Source organism: Rana temporaria, chromosome 1 (genome assembly GCF_905171775.1).
Source record: "Rana temporaria chromosome 1, aRanTem1.1, whole genome shotgun sequence".
Classification (NCBI taxonomy): Eukaryota; Metazoa; Chordata; class Amphibia; order Anura; family Ranidae; genus Rana; species Rana temporaria.
In genome coordinates, this window is record NC_053489.1 from 368,652,471 (window position 1) to 368,673,753 (window position 21,283).

At 43.2% G+C, this 21,283-nt stretch overlaps 1 protein-coding gene across 4 annotated transcripts in view; it reads left to right on the forward strand.

Moving 5' to 3' along the window:
• PIP5K1C (phosphatidylinositol-4-phosphate 5-kinase type 1 gamma) overlaps positions 1-21,283 on the forward strand; it is a 486,720-nt gene that overhangs the window by 256,748 nt on the left and 208,689 nt on the right. For 3 of the 4 annotated variants that reach the window (XM_040322302.1, XM_040322309.1, XM_040322316.1), the window contains one exon: positions 17,940-18,023. The exons of the other annotated variant lie outside the window; for it this stretch is intronic. In XM_040322302.1, coding sequence (XP_040178236.1) covers positions 17,940-18,023 — 84 coding nt within the window. The remainder of the gene's footprint in view (positions 1-17,939; positions 18,024-21,283) is intronic. 4 annotated transcript variants of the gene reach the window in all.

Sequence of the window (21,283 nt, forward strand, 5' to 3'; positions counted from 1 at the left end):
ACAGAGGTCCCTCCCCATCCGTTTTTTGGGATATATGTATTGCTTTGCTACAAAAACTGAGGTACTCCCTGTATGGGAGGGGTTATATAGAGGGGGACTTCCTGTCTTTTGAGTGTGCCAGTGTCCATTCACCTAGGTTGTGTATAACCCACATAGTAATTACTATAGCTGCTCTGTGTCCCGTAATGTACTCCAAGAAAGGGATTTTACAGGTAAGCTGTTATAAAAATGCAATTTTTTTGTACGACACTGCGTTAATTTAACTGACAATTGTGTGGTCATGCAAAGCTTTCTTTTGGTGGTATTTGATCACCTCTGTGTTTTTACACTATAAACCAAAAAAGACCAACTTAAAAAAAAATATTTCTAACCTCGTCTTTCAGGACAGCACCTAGAGAGAGCAACTCCACCCATTTTCCCAGTTTTCTTTATAGACCAGACACTTCCACCATGGCCTCAGTTGTAGTGTTTCCTATGCCATGATGGAAGCGCTGCAGGGAACCCAAGGGTGTGCTACGCTCTCTCCAGGTGGGGATAGTATGAGCCATACCTGTTTGTAATTTTTGTTCATGCAGGCCAGCCCAGCATCTCCCCTTACGGGAGGAGGATACTTCGGTGCCTTCTCCCCTTCATACCCAGCGAGGGTTCAGGCTGCGGGAGGTTCCGCTCTCATCAGACCGGCGGCCGCGGGCTGGAAGGAGGGATGACAGGCTTCACAGCGGTAAGTGCTGCGTCTTCAATGATTTTCGGCCTCCATGCTTTCCGGGTTCCGGGTAACTAGTGCTTAATTTCTGGCTGGGGCAGAACTTCCGGCGGTGCGACGCAGCTTCCGGTTCTGGCCATTGGAGCGCAGGGGGAGAAGGCGGCCTCAAGCTGGAGTAATTTCTGGTCCTCGCAGCGGCGAAAAGGACCAGGGAAAAACAAATAAAAGTACAGCCGGACACCAATAACAGCCTCGGCAGTATGGAAGAGGAACAAGCGGCAGTGGCAAAAGAAGGAGCCAGTAACACCAGCCAGGCCCAGGTAAGCTGGGCTCTTGTATTTGTTGTCCCTCTCTTACTCCCCTGGGGGGTAGGAAGTGAGCCTGCACCACTCTCCTTGGAAACCTGTACTAGGGAGTATAGTGACTCAGTGGGGGGACTCGCTAGGAAAGCTGTAATTACAAATGCAAGAGCTAAAGGGTTAGCACTTCTTTTTTGGCAGCTGGTAAAATACTTTTTAAGATTTAAAGGCGCTTATCATTTATTTTATTGTATGTTTAAATATGTTTTAAAAAAGGGAATTGTGTTGGTGTATTTCAGGCTAAAGCCAAAGAAAAGGGCAAACATTGCTCCCCTCCTCCTAAGAGGAAATGTCCATCTTGCAAGAACACGCTTAGGGAATCATGGCCCAAAGCATGTAGGACTTGTATAGCAGATCTGGTTAAAGAGGAAACATCCTCAGGTACAGCTGCTACTCAACCAGGAGAGCTATTAAGCACCTTCCGAAAGGGGACTGGAAAAAATGGGAGAAAACACTGCGCTAAACAAAAAAAATGTGTAAATGCTGCCAGTACCAAAAAAATGTAGATACAATTTCCAAAAATGTGTTAAAGAACGAGTCACGGCGCAAAAACAATTGCGTGAAAATTTGGTAATGATACCAAAAATACAAAACTATTGAATATAGTAATAAGTAAAGACAAATTGAAAAACCACAAACTAAACGTGATTAAGACAAATGATGAATGGTTAATGAAAACATAATAAGTGACTGACACTCTGTGAATAGCAAAATAAATAAAATTCAAAGAATGTGACATGAGCACAAATAGGGGTTAAAAAGTCCATAAAACAGACCCACGTGAAATAGGAATAAGAAATCCAGATTCTTCTTATAATGGGTGATGTAATAACAGGAATTAAACCTTCTTCCACCAAGTAAGCACCAAAGTGAGAGAGATGCAGTCTCCTTACCAGAAACTAAGGGCCTGATCCACAAAAGGGATACACCGGCGTATCTACTGATACGCCGTCGTATCCCTGTTTCTATCTATGGAACTGATCCACAGAATCAGTTTCACATAGATAGGCAGAAGATCCGACATGTGTAAGGGACTTACACTGTCGGATCTTAGGATGCAGTACCGCAGCCGCCGATGGGGGCATTTCTCGTCGAAATCCAGCGTCGGGTATGCAAATTAGCACTTACGGAGATCCACAAAGCTTTTAAGCTTCGTTTTTTCTCCGTAAGTATTAGTTTGCCGTCGCAATATTAGGGCTGCTTTTACAAGGCCTAAACTGTTTACACCTTGTAAAAGTAGACCCTTCTATCCCTCATCGCTGTCTTTTTTTTTTTTGCCGCCGCAACTCGTTTTTTTTTTTACGCCCGTCGCGATTCTTAAAACCCAGCGCAACGTAAAACCGCGCAAAGCACATCGGGAAAATGATGTCGGGAGCATCGCCCCATTAAATTAGGAACGCCTTGCGCCGGACGGATTTAAGTTACACCGCTCAAAATTTCTAGGTAAGTGCTTTGTGGATCGGGCACTTAGGTAGAGATTTTGCGGCGGTGTAACTTAAATGGGAAAAATTACGTTGCGCCAGGTTTTTGTGGATTAGGCCCTAAGACCACAAACTGGCGGTCAGACCAAGCATATGGTATGTTTAAAGTCTCCCAATAAGACTCTATGGCTGGAGCTGGTTCAATCAGGCACTGATGAGGATCTCCGGTAAAAGACAAAAGAAAAACCATAGTGTAGACTGCAACAGAGGTTTTAATAAAAATAGTGGTAATGCACTTGCAGGAAAGTTGATGTAATATACGCCCAATCGGTATATAACACATGCGGTGTGCACAGCGGGTCTCGGCGTCCCCTCTCGTTCCTTCTCCTGTGTCAGTCTGTTCCGAGGAGTGTGATGACGTCAGGAGGCAGGCCACACCTACGCGTTTCGTCATATGTTGACGTCGTCTGGGAGCCCACACACGGTCGTTTTTAATGGCATTAAAAAAATATTTTTACATCGCGAAAAATGGTCGTGTGTACGTGGCATAAGCCTCCTCACTGCAGCAATACCAGCAGTACAATGGACACATCTCCATGCAAGAGAGCTCCAACAGGCAATCCTCAGGAATTGGTCCTATGGAGAGTCTCTGGGGAAATTGATCAAGATGCCCCCTCAATTTCAGAGAAAACGGTGGTGGTGGAGGAGGCAGGAAAATTTGAACAAAGGTCTACTATGGGCATTTCCTATAGAGAGAAGACTGACAACAGACGCAAGCTTCTGGGGTTGGGGTGCCCATCTGGATGGACAGATGGCCCAAGTAGAATTGAAAACCAGAGAGGCCAGAAGATCCTCCAATTGGACAGAGTTGAGGGCCATTCTCCTGGGACTATGGGCTTTCAGGGACCAAGTTCTAGGTCATTACATACAGGTGATGTCCGACAACGCCACAGCAGTTGCTTATATAACAAGACAGGGAGGCACGAGAACCATAGTGTTGCTTGTCCTCAGCCCTCCAGATTATCTCCTGGGCAGAAGCCAATCTAGCATCCCTGACATCGGTACACCTAAAAGGGGATCTGAATCAAGTTGCAGAGCATTCCAGAGAATAGCAGGAAGATGGGGAACTCCCCAAATAGACCTGGTTTCCCCCCACTCCAATACAAAGGTAGAGATTTATTTCTCCCTGAACCGGCGAGATCAACCGGAGGGACTAGACGCATTAGCTCAACCATGGACCTTCCGCTTGTGCTATGCTTTTCCCCCCTTTCACATGATTCCATTGGTACTCAATAAGCTGCAGAGGGAATCTACAGCCATGATCTTAGTAGCTCCATTCTGGCCCAAAAGGGCATGGTTTTCAACCATACAGAAGGTGGCTGTGGAGCCCCACTGGTTTCTTCTGTTACAGAGAAACCTTCTAACCCAGGGGCCCCTTCAACATCTCAATATCGAGCGTCACAGATTAGCTGCCTGGTTACTGAGGAGCAAATCCTAAAAAGTAAGTGCTTGTCTAATAAGTTAGTTTCAACACTGCTAGACAGCCGAAAAAAGGGTCACTAGAGCAATTTACTTTAAAACATGGAAATGTTCAATAAAAATACATTTTCAAAAAAAAAACATGGAAATGTTTCAATTCCTGGTGTGCAAGTAAAGTTTTTTTCACCAAAGGAAGTTATTTCCATGTTAGAATAACTCCTTTCTCCATTCCACTCCTTGAACGTCTAGTCTACAACCGACTGAGCGTCCACCTTACTGACAATAACCTTCTTGATCCCCTTCAGTGTGGATTTCGTCCTCAACATTCCATAGAAACTGCTCTCCTAAAACTAACAAACGATATACTAACGGCCAAAACTAAGGGACACTATTCTGTACTACTCCTGGACCTCTCTGCTGCCTTTGATACAGTTGACCACCCACTCCTCCTCAAAAAACTCCACACCTTTGGAGTACAGTCTTTGGAGACTGTACTCTTTGCTGGTTCTCTACCTACTTATCCAACCACACTTTAGCGTTACTTACAATTCTACTTCCTCCTCTCCTCTTCCTTTCTCTGTTGGGGTCCCCCAAGGTTCTGTTCTTGGACCCCTCCTATTTTTAATCTACACCTCCTCCCTGGGTCAGCTTATAGCATGGGTCTTCAAACTATGGCCCTCCAGTTGTTCAGGAACTACAATTCCCATCATGCCTAGTCATGTCTGTGAATGTCAGAGTTTTACAATGCCTCATGGGATGTGTAGTTCCGCAACAGCTGGAGGGCCGTAGTTTGAGGATCCCTGGCTTATAGCCTCCCACGGCTTCCAATACCATCTTTACGCTGACGATACTCAAATCTATTTCTCTGCCCATCAACTCGCCCCTTCATTCTCCTCAGGTATCACTAATTTATTATCAGATATATCAGTTTGGATGTCACACCACTTCCTCAAACTCAATCTATCCAAAACCAAACTTAGAATTTTTCCTCCCCCCACGTGCCTCTTCCCCTGATCTCTCTGTCAATATTGATTGCACAACCATAAGCCCATCCCCACATGCCAAGGTCCTAGGAGTAGTCCTGGAGTCTGAACTTTCCTTCAAGCCCCATGTCCAATCACTGTCCAAATCTTGCCACCTCAAACTCCACAACATTTCCAAAATACGCCCCTTTCTAACCAATGACACAACAAAACTCCTAATTCACTCCCTGGTCATCTCTCGCCTCAATTACTGCAACTCCCTCCTCATTGGCTTGCCTCGGCATACTCTATCCCCCCTTCAGTCCATCATGAATGCTGCTGCCAGACTCACCCACCTTACCAACCGCTCTGTCTCTGCTACTCCTCTCTGTCAATCCCTCCACTGGCTTCTGCTCACCCAACAAATTAAATTCAAAATACTAACCACTACCTACAAAGCCATCCACAACTCTGCCCCCAGCTACATCACTGACATAGTCTCTAAATACCAACCTAATCATTCTCTTCATTCTTCTCAAGACCTCCTGCTCTCTAGCTCTCTCGTCACCTCCTCCCATGCTCATCTCCAGGACTTTTCCAGAACCTCTCCAAGCCTTTGGAACTCATTACCCCAATCTGTCCGTCTATCTCCTTCTCTATTAGCTTTTAGAGGATCCCTGAAAACCCTCCTCTTCAGAGAAGCCTATCCTACCCACACCTAACAAAACTGTATTTTCATTTTGTCCATCTGATCACCCCCCCCCCACAGCTACTACCCTTTGTTCCACTTGACCCTCCCTTCAAGACTGTAAGCTCTAATGAACAGGGCCCTCTGATCCTTCCTGTATTGAAATGTATTGTAACTGTACTGTCTTCCCTGATCTAAAGCGCTGCGCAAACTGTTGGCGCTATATAAATCCTGTATAATAATAATAATAATAACTGACACCCTGTCCGAACCATTGACGTATCTCGGCATAGCCTACATATACCGTCAGAATGTTTATTCTGAACTATAAAATATTGTATTTATGAAAATATGTAAATCTGTGCTTTGGGTGAGATACAATTTTCCTACAATACAAGATATCAAAATTCTTTTATCCGTGCTATTTTGAGGACAAGCGACACAACTGGATATTTAAAAAATATATATTTTTTATTAACTAAAGGTAAAGTGCAAAAACTAAAATCAGGTACAATTCGTGTTACAACAAATAATTGGTATGCTTCTACAATCAGATATGAACAATGGTTGAATTTTCAGATAATATCTATGTTATATGACAAGGTATATTCATAGCTCTTTTTTTAAATCATTCTGGCGTATTTAAAACCTTTTAGCTCTTAATTTGACCTTGTGTTATTTCTTCTCGATATCAAACAGATCTCTTGCTACTACTTATTATATACGTGTACATAACAAATGTTATTTTGTACACAAGCTTATTTTAAATTTAGAGAGAATATATTTCACATACCTCATCACTCTAAAACCGATTTACCATCATTGGCACTTAGCCTTTCAAAGACAAATGTAATGCGTCTTTAATGTTTGGAATACAATTATCTCATATTGCAGTTAGACATAACCAACTCCCAAATTATATTTGCCAAGTATATTTGAATGGTTTTAGTTGTGTGTATGTGAAAATCTCCAAATTACCAAAAAGGTATGTAAGTATGTAAGAGTTCTGCTTGAGAAGGGAAAGTCCTAATGAAAGACTCTCTTTGAACCATTGCTACATGTCTGCGGTCAATGTCTGCCTTCCAGCTTCCTTCAGAGATCAGAGCAGCTTCCAGCCATCAGCCCTCCAGAGATCAGCTCCCATCAGCCTTGCCATCTCTCTCCCCCCAAGCTTTTTTTTTTAGCTCCCTCCTGTCTTGTGTAATCACTTTTTATCTCCCCAAAGAAGTGGGTGTGTATTTCCCTCATGACTGGCGATGTCACATGACAATATGTTTTGGTGGGTGACCATCTTGAACCATGCCGATATTAACCTGTAGGGGGCAGTGGTGTCTAAGGAATAATTCCTAATTTTAGGGTCATTCAGAGTTAATCATGACTTACGACCCCCTGTGACTTGGGCCTATAAAAACCCCCATAAGTTGTCCTGTTTGTCAAACAATTGTCAGACATCCTGGCACTTCTAGTGAATTGTGGACTCGGAATGTTTACATATCATTAGTTCATACATCTGTTTAATTCTTAAGACAAGTGAAAACCTTTGAAGTGTACTTTTCAAGGAGAACCCTTTTGCTTCCCAAATATAGATTCTCAATGCCAAGTGATCTCACATTTGTAAGGATAATACTATATATATATATATATATATATATGTGCTTAACAGGTTATAATATATGAATTACCAATACACATATATTGTTAACCACTTAACCACCAGCCGCCGTCAAATAATGGCGACAAGGTGGTTGCTTAACTGGGGGTGGACGTTATGTAACGTCCTCCCAGAATCGCGCTCCCGCGCGCCCCCTGGGGCGCGCACACGGGAATTTCCGTGACTGGACCCGGCGCATCACGGATCACGGTGAATTGCCGCTGATAGCGGCCGTTCACCACGTGATCGCTCCGTCCAATGACGGAGTGATCACATGTAAACAAACCGGCGTCCCTCCTCTCGCTGTACCGATCGGTACAGTGTGAGAGGAGAGCGCGGATGGCAGCAGCACTGTGGGATGGATCTGTGACTATTGCAGTCACAGATCCATCCATCCCTGCTCAGCCATCCCTGCATTAACCCCTGCAATACTCTTCCTTCCCTGTGCAATACTCTTCAATAACCCCTGCAATACTCTTCCTTCCCTGTGCAATACTCTGCATTAACCCCTGCAATACTCTTCCTTCCCTGTGCAATACTCTGCAATAACCCCTGCAATACTCTTCCTTCCTTGTGCAATACTCTGCATTAACCCCTGCAATACTCTTCCTTCCCTGTGCAATACTCTGCATTAACCCCTGCAATACTCTTCCTTCCCTGTGCAATACTCTTCAATAACCCCTGCAATACTCTTCCTTCCCTGTGCAATACTCTGCATTAACCCCTGCAATACTCTTCCTTCCCTGTGCAATACTCTGCATTAACCCCTGCAATACTCTTCCTTCCCTGTGCAATACTCTGCAATAACCCCTGCAATACTCTTCCTTCCCTGTGCAATACTCTGCATTAACCCCTGCAATACTCTTCCTTCCCTGTGCAATACTCTGCATTAACCCCATGCAATACTCTTCCTTCCTTGTGCAATACTCTGCATTAACCCCTGCAATACTCTTCCTTCCCTGTGCAATACTCTGCATTAACCCCCTGCAATACTCTTCCTTCCCTGTGCAATACTCTGCATTAACCCCTGCAATACTCTTCCTTCCCTGTGCAATACTCTGCATTAACCCCTGCAATACTCTTCCTTCCCTGTGCAATACTCTGCATTAACCCCCCTGCAATACTCTTCCTTCCCTGCGCAATACTCTGCAATACCCACTGTGCAATACTCTGCAATACCCCCTGCGCAATACTCTGCAATACCCCCTGCGCAATACTCTGCAATACCCCCTGCGCAATACTCTGCAATACCCCCTGCGCAATACTCTGCAATACCCCCTGCGCAATACTCTGCAATACCCCCTGCGCAATACTCTGCAATACCCCCGCGCAATACTCTGCAATACCCCCGCGCAATACTCTGCAATACCCCCTGCCCAATACTCTGCAGTACCCCCTGCGCAATACTCTGCGCAATACTCTGCAATACCCTCGCGCAATACTCTGCAATACCCCCGCGCAATACTCTGCAACACCCCCACGCAATACTCTGCAATACCCCCGCGCAATACTCTGCAATACCCCCACGCAATACTCTGCAATACCCCCTGCCAGTACTCTGCAGTACCCCTTGCGCAATACTCTGCAGTACCCCTTGCGCAATACTCTGCAGTACCCCCGCACAATACTCTGCAGTACCCCCCGCACAATACTCTGCAATACCCCTGCACAATACTCTGCAATACCCCCGCACAATACTCTGCAATACCCCCGCACAATACTCTGCAATACCCCCGCACCAATACTCTGCAATACCCCCGCACCAATACTCTGCAATACCCCCCACGCAATACTCTGCAATACCCCCCACGCAATACTCTGCAACACCCCCCACGCAATACTCTGCAACACCCCCCACGCAATACTCTGCAATACCCCCCACGCAATACTCTGCAATACCCGGCCAATACTTTGCAATACCCCTTGCGCAATACTCTGCAATACCCGGCCAATACTTTGCAATACCCCGGCCAATACTCTGCAATAGCCAATAAATACTCTGGGGAAAAAATGCGTTTTAATCACTTCCCGCCCACGTCATATGAGGTCCTTGACTTTGTGCAGGGATATCTAAATGATGCCTGCAGCTACAGGCATCGTTCAGATATCATTTTTTTCAGCCGGCGATTCCCTACACCATAAGAACGATCATGGCGGCTGTTCCGCCTCTTGATCGTTCTTACGGGAGGCAAAAGGGGACGTCCCCACTCCCTTCGCCCTCCGGTGCTTCTTCCGACTCACCGCTGCGATCGAAGCCAGGATCGTTTTTTTTTTTTTTTCAGGCTTCCCAGCTTAGAGGTAAAATGTGGGGTCTTATTGACCCCATATCTCACTGTAAAGAGGACCTGTCATGCTATATTCCTATTACAAGGGATGTTTACATTCCTTGTAATAGGAATAAAAGTAATCAAAACATTTATTTTTGGGGAAAAACGTGTCAAACTAAAATAAATAAAGTAAAATGAACAAAAAAAAAAAAAATTAAACCGCCCCTGTTCCCGCGTGCTCGTATACAGAAGCGAACATGCACGTAAGTCCCGCCCACATATGAAAATGGTGTTCAAACCACACATGTGAGGTATCGCTGCGAACGTTAGAGCGAGAGCAATCATTTTGGCCCTAGACCTCTTCTCCAACTAAAAACATGTAACCAGTAAAAACATTTAAAACGTCACCTATGGGGATTTTTAAGTAGCAAAGATTGGCGCCATTCCACAGGCGTGTGCAATATTGAAGGGTGACATGTTGGGTATCTATTTACTCGGCGTAACTTCATCTTTCATATTATGCAAAAACATTGGGCTAACTTTAATGTATTTTTTTTTAAAAAGCACAAAACTGTTTTATTTCCCAAAAAAATGCGTTCGAAAAATTGCTGTGCAAATACCATGTGCGATAAAAAAACGACCGCCATTGGATTCTCTAGGGTCTTTGCTAACAAAGCATATATAATGTTTTGGGGTTCTATGTAATTTTCTAGCAAATAAATGATGATTTTTCCATGTAGGAGAGAAATGTTAGAATTGGTCTGGGTGTTCCAGAACGCCTGATGGTGCTCCCTGCATGTTGGGCCTCTGTATGTGGCCACGCTGTGTAAAAGTCGCACACGTGTGGTATCGCCATACTCGGGAGGAATAGCAGAATGTGTTTTGGGGTGTAATTTGTGGTATGCATATGCTGTGTGTGAGAAATAACCTGCTAATATGAAACTTTTGTGGAAAAAAAAACAAAAAAAAAAACCTTGATTTGCAAAGAATTGTGGGAAAAAATGACAACTTCAAAAAACTCACAATGCCTCTTTCTAAATACCTTGGAATGTCTTCTTTCCAAAAAAGGGTCATTTGGGGGGTATTTGTACTTTTCTGGCATGTTAGGGTCTCAAGAAATGAGAGAGGCTGTCAGTACATCAGATGTGATCAAATTGATCAATTTTCAGTAATTGGTACCATAGCTTGTGGACCCTATAACTTTCACCCAGACTAAATAATATCCAATTTTTTTTTTTAACCAAAGATATGTAGCAGTATACATTTTAGGCAAAATTTATGAAGAAAAATTCATTTTTTGCAAAATTGTATAATAGAAATGAAGAAAAATTCATTTTTTTACAAAATTTTCGTTCTTTTTTCATTTATAGCGAAAAAAATAAAAACCGCAGAGGTGATCAAATACCACCAAAAGAAAGCTCTATTTGTGGGAAAAAAAGGACAAAAATTTCATTTGGTTACAGTGTTGCATGACTGAGTTATTGTCATTCAAAATGTGAGAGCAACGAAAGCTGAAAATTGGTCTGGTTATTAAGTGGGTTTAAGTGCCCAGTTGTCAAGTGGTTAAGGCATTACAAAGAAACAATACTACTTAAAGCGGTGGTTCACCCTCCATAACAAAATTTTAGCATAAAATTAGGCATAGTAGCGCGAGCTACAGTATGCCTGTATTTATTTTTTTAGCCCCGTACTCACTGTCCAATCGTATATTGAAGATTCCGACTCCCCGCGGGGAATGGGCGTTCCTATCCAGAGGGAAGGTGATTGACGGCCGGCTCTGGCACGTCACGCTCCCCGAAGACAGCCAGACAGAGTAGGTCTCGGCTCTTCACGGCGCTATATGGCGCCTGCGCACAGACTATGCGCAGGCGCCGTGAAGAGCCAAGTCCTATTTCGGCTATTTCCGGAGAAGCGTGACGTGCCACAGCCGGCCGTCAATCACCTTCCCTCTGGATAGGAACGCCCATTCCCCGCGGGGAGTCGGAATCTTCAATATACGATTGAACAGTGAGTACGGGGCTAAAAAAATAAATACAGACATACTGTAGCTCGCGCTACTATGCCTAATTTTATGCTAGAGGAAATTTTTTTTTTTAAAATACACAATTCCACCGGGATTGTGAATGAGCCCCTTTGCCTCAATATGTAAAGACAATACTATGTTGTGTCATGCTGTGCAGGGCCTTTCATCTCACATGTGAAACCAGAATTCCTCATCATTCTCTTATCTTATAAGCGTCAAACCCAAAAGAAATATGACCTGGGAGATGGCACAGACAAGGTTTATATACCCCCCTGTGAGACATGAAGTCCTTCTGGTAACACAGCCTTATTCACAGGTTTAGAACTGTGACTCAACTTAAGACACAAAATGGTGTCTCCTCTACTAAACATTTATATCAATGTGGAGCACTATGAAACATATAAAATGTGCGATCTTATATGTATTCTTTTAACCCCAAATGTTCTGACAACCCTAAAGTTCAAGTGGCCGCTCTACCGGTATTACTGGAGAGACAGTTATCTCACGATCCGCTTATTATAAAAATAATTGAAGGCACTGACCAGAGCTAGGCTAGTACCGTTTCAATTTTTTCCAAAATAGGACTCATCTCTGGTATTACAGGGTCTGACTAAAAGACCCTTTGAGCATCCCGAGGAAGTGACAATCAAGTTTTGGTCGCTCAAATTAGAACTTTTAGTGGCAGTCACCTCAGCTAGGAGGGTGAGCGAATTGCAAGCCCTGTCCATTATCGAGCCTTTCTTTTCTATATTTCCGGACCGGGTCGTGCTGAGAACTGACCCGGGATTTCTACCAAAGGTCTCAACTGTATTTCACAGGTCACAGGAAATGTTCTCCCAACCTTCTGCCCTACACCAGCTGGCACGAAGGAAAGAGCCTTTCACAGCCTGGATGTAATAATGTAATTCACAAGCAAATTCAGAAAAACGAATTCACTGTTTATACTGTTCTCTGGCCCACGTAAAGTATACATCATAAGTAGGTGGCTACGAATGGGCATCAGTGAAGCCTATAAAGCTTCAGGGATAGATCTTCCTGCAGGAGTAGGGGCCCATTCAACCTGGGCAGTAGCAGCGTCCTGGGCGGAACGGGCAGGGGCTTCTCCGGGATGTATCTGCAAGGCGGCTACGTGGACAAACTTCTCCACCTTTACTCGTCACTACAGGTTGGATTTGCTCTCTGCATCAGAGCAGTAATTTGTCAGAAAAGTCCTACAGGCGGTGGTCCTACCCTAGAGTAAGTACTCTTTTATCATCTCCAGGTGCTGCCCTGAAAGACGAGGTGAGAAAACCTTAGTTAGACTCACCGGTAACGGTATTTCTACGAGTCTTTCAGGACAGCACCGATGACCCACACAAATGTTATTATAAAATGTGGTGTTGTTGCGGTTTTGCTTATCTAATTTCAGCATGGCTGGAGGTACTCTAAAACAACTGAGGCCATGTTGGAAGTGTCCGGTCTATAAAGAAAACTGACTGCAGTGTTTCCTTGAAAAATGGGTGGAGCTGCGCGCTCTCCAGGTGCTGTCCTGAAAGACTCGTAGAAATACCGTTACCGGTAAATCTGACTACGTTTTTTTTACTTTCTGTTATAAAACATATCCAATAAAAAAAAATTAAAAACATCAAATGTCTTCAAAAGTGTAGACCAATATGTATTCTGCTACCATATTTTTGGTAAAAAAAATCCCAATAAGCACATATTGTTTGATTTGCGCAAAAGTTGTAGCGTTTACAAACTATGGGATATTTATTTTTATTTTTTCACTAGTAATGGCGGTGATTAGTGACTTATAGCGAGACTGCGATATTGTGGTGAACATTCTGACACTGACACTTTTTGGGGACCAGTGACACTAATACAGTGATCAGTGCTAAAAAAAAATGCATTGTCACTGTACTAATGACACTGTCTGTAATGAAATTAACATCAGGGGCGATTAAACAGTTAACTGTGTGCCTAGCCAGTGTTTATGTGAACTGTGGGAGGTGCTTTTACTAGGGGAAGAGATAGAATTTATTGCAGGTACACAAATTCCATCCCTTCTCGCCTGTCAGGACGGCGATGTGCCTTGTTTAGATAGGCAGATCGCTGTTCTCTCTCTCTCTCTGCCAGAAGACCAGGGGTTGCCGGCCGACATTGGGTACCATGCACCCGCAGATCTGCTTCCGCTGTGTGCAATCACAGCGAAAGCAGAGGTTCTGACCTGTAGCAGTACAAATGCTATAAGACGGACCTTATCTGGTTAAGGGGGATAAAAAAGCTGTCCGATCCTTTCTTGCCCTCTTTGAAAATATGATTGCCCCCTAAACCCCCTGCTGCATAACCCAATTGTACTTGAGCTCGAGGTCACAAACTGATGATGGAGATTCCCCTTCAGGATTTTCTGGTAGAGAGCAGATCTCATGGTTCCAATGCCTTGGTTTGTAAACAAGGCATTCCCCTGTTCTGCCTAGTGACATGTCAGGGATCTACTGATCCCTGTGATCGGGAACAGTGATAGCTGACATGTCCTGGTAGCTCCTCCAAATAACAGTTAGAATCACTCCCTAGGACACACTTAACCCCTTTAGTGCCACCAAGTGGTTAACCCCTTCACTGCCAGTGTAATTTTCACAGTAATTAGTGCATTTTATAGCACTGATTGCTGTAAAAATGACAGGTCCAAAAAATGTCCAACGTGTCCACCATAAAGTCGCAGTCATGATAAAAATTGCAGATCGCCGCCATTACTAGTAAAAAAAAAAAAATTATAATAAAAATGCCATAAAACTATCCCCTATTTTGTAAACGATATAACTTTTGTGCAAACCAATTAATATACGCTTATTGCAAAAAAAAATTTTTTTTTTTACCAAAAATATGTAGAAGAATACATATTCGGCCATGATTGGTGTGGTGTGAGGCTATCTGATCTCTGGATTGAAAGGACTTGCTTGACAAACGCCTCCCTGCTGTTGACCGTAACACACTGACATGCAATATTGATCCCTTGAGGGTCGCCTAGTTCTGGTAAGGGTCAGTGTGTCTTTATGGTGGTGGTACTCCAGCTTTACTTCACAGTGTCTGTCAATATTAGCCACCGGGAGTTAGTCTGAGTGTTTGTTCACCATACGTTTTTGCACTATTTTTTTCTTTTGTTCTCTTTTTTACTGGGCCGAGTCCACTGAAGTAAGAGCTCCTGCACCGTTCCATGTTGGATCTTCTCTTGGCTACACCATGGATGGCTCTTTTTGATCCTTGGGGATCTATACTTCTGGTAAGGGTTAGCCTGAACGTTTTCACTCGGATATTGTTCCAACACTAACCACAGAATTGGATTCATCTCTTATTTTTTGGACTATTATTAGAAACAAGATTTTTTTTTTACCAAATATTTTTACCAATTTTGTATGTGCACACTTATTGGGACTCTTAACTTGTTGATCTTTTGGTCACCTTTACGAGCTGTCTCTAGTACAGCTCCTTTTATTTTTATTTTATATGGTCACTTATATATAATTTTTAGCGCAACTCCCACCTTTTATCATCAGTTTTTTATGTTGTATAACATTTTGAGTTTGCTGCTGTTTTAGAGGTTTTTTTTGGTATGCGCATTTTTTCACTTCTTACAAGAATACATATCGGCCTAAACGGAGAAAAATTATAGATTTTTAAAAAAAATAATATTGGGGATATTTATTATAGCAAATAGTACAAAATATTGCTTCTTTTTCAAAATTGTCGATCTATTTTTGTTTGTAGCGCAAAAAATAAAAACCATAGAGGTGATCAAATACCATCAAAAGAAAGCTCTATTTGTTGGAAGCCTGATCGCACGACCGTGCAATTGTCAGTTAAAGCAACGCAGTGCCGAATCCCAAAAATTGGCCCGGTCATTTGGCAGCCAAATGGTCCAAGGCTGAAGTGGTTAAATGGCTAAGCGGCAGGCCGCCATGCTTGGATTGGGGGACCCCCATGTTGTTATCTTTTTTCAGATTGAATTCATGTTAAAAACTGATCTGATGTGCGATTCAGATGTGTTCCCATAGAAGACAATGAGCCTGGAATTCGTATCTAAACTGCACGCAGTGTTTAAAAAATGCACATGGCTTTTTTTTTAATTTTCAGCGAATTCGCATTGTCGCTGCACCGCACATATGTGAACCAGCTCCATAGAAAACCGGCTGCATTCACATGTCAATCAGATGCGGTTCAAAACAGAGCCTTATGCCGTGTACACACGACCATTTTTCGGGTTCTAAAAAATGACGTTTTTTTTAATGTCATTAAAAACAATCGTGTGTGGGCTCCAGAGCATTTTTCACAATCTAAAAAATGGCCATTAAAAATTTCGAACATGCTCTATTTTTTCACGACATTTTTAATAGTGTCGTTTTTAAGGTTGTGAAAAATGGTCGTGTGTGGGCTTTAACAACGTGAAAAAAACGTGCATGCTCAGAAGCAAGTTATGAGATGGGAGTGCTCGTTCTGGTAAAACTAGCGTTCGTAATGGAGGTGTAACAGACTGAAAAGCGTGAATCGTCTTTTACCAACACAAAATCAACAAAAGCAGCCCCAAGGGTGGCACCATCCGAATGGTACTTCCCCTTTATAGTGCCGTCGTACGTGTTGTACGTCACCGTGCTTTGCTAGAGCATTTTTTTTTTCACGATCGTGTGCAATGATTGGGTTGAAAAAAACGTTGTTTTTTCTAGACCCTTAAAAACATAATTTTTTACAACCCGAAAAACGGTTGTGTATACACGGCATTATTGTTCAATCATGAGCACCTACCTTAAAGTGATTGTAAACAATCGCCTTGGAAAATAACCTATTCAGTTTAAAATAGAAGTGAAAGGCAAAACATTTGTGTATAGATATTTAAACAAAAAACATCCTAAATACCTTTTTAATCTTTTTTTTTTTTTTATAAATGATCACATTACCTCTGTTCTCAGCTGCATAAGAGCTGGAGGGAGGAGAATCCGCAACACACTGAGCTTGTCAGTGAATGGCTTTGCAGTGGGGCCGTGTCAGGACAAGCCTGATCATTGGAGGAGAGTACGTTGAGTTCCCAGCTAGAGAACTGACCATGGTGTGCTATCATGCTTAGTGTGGTCAGTTTTTAATAGGAAAGCGAGGGGACTGGCAGGAACACCAGGGATTTCACATAAAGGAAGCAATACAAAGAACATGATATTTTCTCATACAAGAACATGGTACAGCAGTCACATATCAGGAATATAGGTGTTGGGGTAGCAAATTCTTTAACTGAGGCAAGTGAGGCCTGCAGTTCTTTAGATTTTGTTCTGTGTTCTTTTATGACCTCCTGGCTGAATTGGTTTTGTGCTCTTGGAGTAATTTTCTTCTGTTCTTGAATTTCTTTAGCTCACAACATGATGTGCTCCTTTTTGAGATCTATTATGTGCTTGTATTTATGCAATTTCTTGATTCAACAGGTCTGGGTGTGGCAAGTGAAATCTAACTCAATCATGATTCAGCAAGGGCAGGGTGGGACAATTACAGTTTCACATAGGGCCATACAGGTTTGAATCAGGAAAGGGGCACTATATCAGGCCATTGGGTGGTTTGTTCCTTTTTATCTTTTGAAGCTTTAAAATTTCTAGAAAACCCCTTTGGCCTCTTGCACACAATGCTCCTGTTTGAGCGTTTTTGTATTTGTGCGCATTTTCGCGTTTTTGTTCTGCACAATATGTAAATGGACATTTGCATACATTGTGTGCGCAATGGCACGTACTTGCGCACATGAGGTGTAAATTACTGACTAAAAATGCATATTTTTCATTTTTTATTATTTTACTGAAGAATGCATGGCTCTTGTTTACGTGCCTGTGTGCATAGGCACATTACAATTAATGGGCTGTATTTTAGCTCAGTAACAAAAAACAAGCTGCAGTGTGCAAGAGGCCTTGATCTGCTTTGAGGCTGCAATGGCCCCTGTGCACATCTGAGCATTTTGTAGCCTAAAGCAAAACACCTGAAGCTCAAAAAAGTACATGAGCTTCATTTTGAGCAGATTACAGGCGTTTTTCTGCTTTTTACATTGGTAAACTTCTGACCTGTACGTTTTTGCTGCGATTTTGCACAACTTTCTGCCTGAAAACGAAATGCTCATGTATGAATTCAGCCTGAGAGATGTTTAGCTTATGTTTTTCATTTTAACCAAAGCTGCAACTTTTTTTTTTTTTTTGCCTTTTCTAGTTAGCGGATCCAATTGGTTATATGCTAATAGAGACTGCAATGTGTGGTTGAAGATATAGTAGCATCTTTTGTCTGCCTACATGTTTTTCTGATTATAATAATTGCACTTTATTATGATTTTGCGCCTGTTTTTTGATACAGAATGTTTCTTGTTGTTTTCACAACTACTGCATCCGTTATAGAATGGGAGGTATTCCAGCTGTCAGTGGAAGAGGGGAACGTCTGTTACTGTACATAGGAATAATTGACATATTGCAGTCGTTCAGGTATAGCAATAATTTATTTACCATTTGCCTGTAAGTAATTTGTGTTTTGCTTGTTTCCGTACCTTAGCAGAATTTGAGATCCTACATTCGTAGTAGTGTGGTTTTTATGATAACATGACACCATTGTTGTGTAATATAAATAGCAACTGATTGCACACAGGATGCCATCTCAATGAGGTTAATTTAATTAAGAATAAGGCTACTTTCACACTGAGGCGCTTTGCAGGCACTATTGTGCTAAAATTAGCCCCTGCAAAGCACCCTGAACAAGCCTCTCCTTTTTCTCCAGTGTGAAAGCCTGAGGGCTTTCACACTGGAAAGGTAAGCTGGCAGGACGGTAAAAAAAAAAACCTGCCCATTGAAATCAATGGGCAGCGTCTCCGAACCGACGGCAAAGCGCCACTGCAGTGGCCTTTTGCGGGCGGTTTTAACCCTTTTTCAGTTGCTAGCAGGGGTTAAAAGTGCCCCGCTAGCGTTCAAAAATCGCTGCAAAATAGCGGCACTTTACTGCCAATGCCCGCGACGCCCCAGTGTCAAACTAGCCTAAGACAAAGGAATAAATGTTATAATTGCACCTAATTGAAACAAGTAAGACTTTGACATGGAGAACGGAGAAGCACCATCAAATAGATGAACGCTTATTAGTAAATGTCAAGTCAGTATAGTTACTTTTTCATAATAGAAAATACTAAATGTGGTCCCTAGAGAGTGTAGAACTGCAGGATTTATCCAAGATCCCGTTTGGTGCTGGATTCACGTAGATCGGCGCATTTTTACGGCGGCGTAGCATATCGTATTTACGATACGCCGCCTTAAGTCAGAGAGGCAAGTGCTGTATTCACAAAGCACTTGCCTCCTAACTTATGGCGGCGTAGCGCAAATGGGGCCGGTGTAAGCACGCATAATTCAAATGAGGATGAGGGGGGCGTGTTTTATGTAAATGACTGGTGTCCCGACGTGAATGACATTTTTTACGAACGGCGCATGCGCCGTCCGTGTACATATCCCAGTGTGCATTGCTCCAAAGTACGCCGCAAGGACGTATTGGTTTCGACGTGAACGTAAATTGCGTCCAGCCCCATTCACGGACGACTTACGCAAACAACGTAAAATTTTCAAATTTCGACGCGGGAACAACGGCCATACTTAACATTGGCTACGCCACCTAGGGGGCAGCTTTATCTTTATGCGGCTACCTCTTACGGAAACGGCGTATCTTTACTGTGACGGGCAAGCGTACGTTCGTGAATCGGCGTATCTAGTCATTTTCATATTCTACGCCGAAATCAACGGAAGCGCCACCTAACGGCCAGCGGAAAAATTGCACCCTAAGATACGACGGTGCAGGCCATCGTATCTTAGCTAGGTTTAAGTATATCTCAGTTTGAGCATACACTTAAACTTACGACGGCTTAGATTCCGAGTTACGTCGGCGTATCTACTGATACGCCGGCGTAACTCTTTGTGAATCCAGCCCTGTGTGTAAAAAGAAACAATTGGCAAGTGTGATTTATTGTTTGGCTACTTTTGACACTAGAGATATTAATTTTCTTTCCTGTTTTGTAGTGTTCTACAAACAAATGCATTTCTTTAATAAATGTTAGAGTAATGCATACTTTTTTCTAATGTTAAACATATCGATAAACATTTATTATCCATAGTATATCACAAATTATTTGTCATGTCCAATTCAAATTTTATTAGAATATCTACTTATAAATATATATTTAATTCATGGTATTACTATATATTCTAGTTAAAGATATGGGCAGCACATTGGCTTAGTGGTTAGCACATCTGTTTAGCAGCACTAGGTTATATGGTTTCCAATGGCATAGATCACACCAGTGCAGTCATTTCCAGGGGGTTCCAGTAGAACATGCAACATTTTTCCTGCACTGGACTGTACTGCAACATGGTAAAACGCATCAAAAATGCACCAGAATGCATTGGAATGCAAAAAAAACCCACCAAGCAGTGGAAAAAATAAGGAAATAAAGCATCTGGAATGCATCTGGAAATGCATCAAAAACGCACCGGAATGGGTCAAAGGCACATTAAAACCGTGCAGAAGAAATGCATCTGGAGTACATTTTTGTGGTGTGAACCAGCCCGTAGCCAAAGAAAATGATCTATGTTCTTATGCGTCAGCATATGACAGGTGTGGTGAGGTTTAGGTACCCTGACTGGGGACAGTGGCCCGGATTCAGAACGAAGTTACGCTGGCGTATCTATTGATACGCCACGTAACTTCTAGGATGCGGCGGCGTATCTTTTTCCTGTATTCAGAAAACAAGATATTCCGGAATTTTGCTAAGATCCGACTGGCGTAAGCCTCTTGCGCCGTTGCGCCTTTACGTTGTTTGCGTAAGTTCGCGAATAGGGCTGTACGTAAGTTACGTTCACGTCGAAAGCATTGACAGTTTGCGGTGTAATTTGGAGCATGCGCACTTGGAAACGTTCACGGACGGCGCATGCGCCGTTCGTAAGAAACGTCAATTACGTGGGGTCACAAGTAATTTAAATAAAACACGCCCACATCCTCCACATTTGAATTAGGCGGGCTTACGCCCGCCCATATACGCAACGTTTGGGGGGAGTGCGCGGCCAGCGTCACAAACGAACACAGCCACCCCAACCCCCCCCCCAACCCGGTCACCAGAGCGGGTGATCCAGTCCTCTGTCTGCCCGGCACTTACCCCCATCTTAGTGGTGGGTCAGACAGCGGGTTAATAGCAGCAAGATGTGTCCCGTAAACGTGTCTCTTCTCTCCTCCTTGCAAGGCGTCCAATAGGACGACAGGTACCAGATCCTATTCCCGATTGGCTGGCGGGCTTCGGATGCATCCTCAGCGTCCCTAGCCCACCCTATTTTGAAGCCTATTAGAGCCTATGGCTCTAATCAGGTGCTTAAAAAAAAAAACTGGCCGCTGTGATTAATGTAATAGAGGGCGGCGGCCATGGATAGATTCATGCTATGCATGAATCTATCCACTGCATATAGGGGGTGGAGAGGTGAGCGGGGGCGGCGATCGGGCGCCCCTAATGGACAGGCCACCACTGCTACTGATATGCGATTGGCTAAAGCTAATAACATGGTACAGAGTGCTGTGATAGGCCCAGGTGCCATGTGGCAGTTGTGGGCCAATCACAGCTCACCAGTATAGGAAGCAAAGCTGTTATAAACCAGATTAATTCATAACAGCCTTGTAGACATTGCGATCATGTGATCGCATAATGATACCATAATCCCAGGGCTGC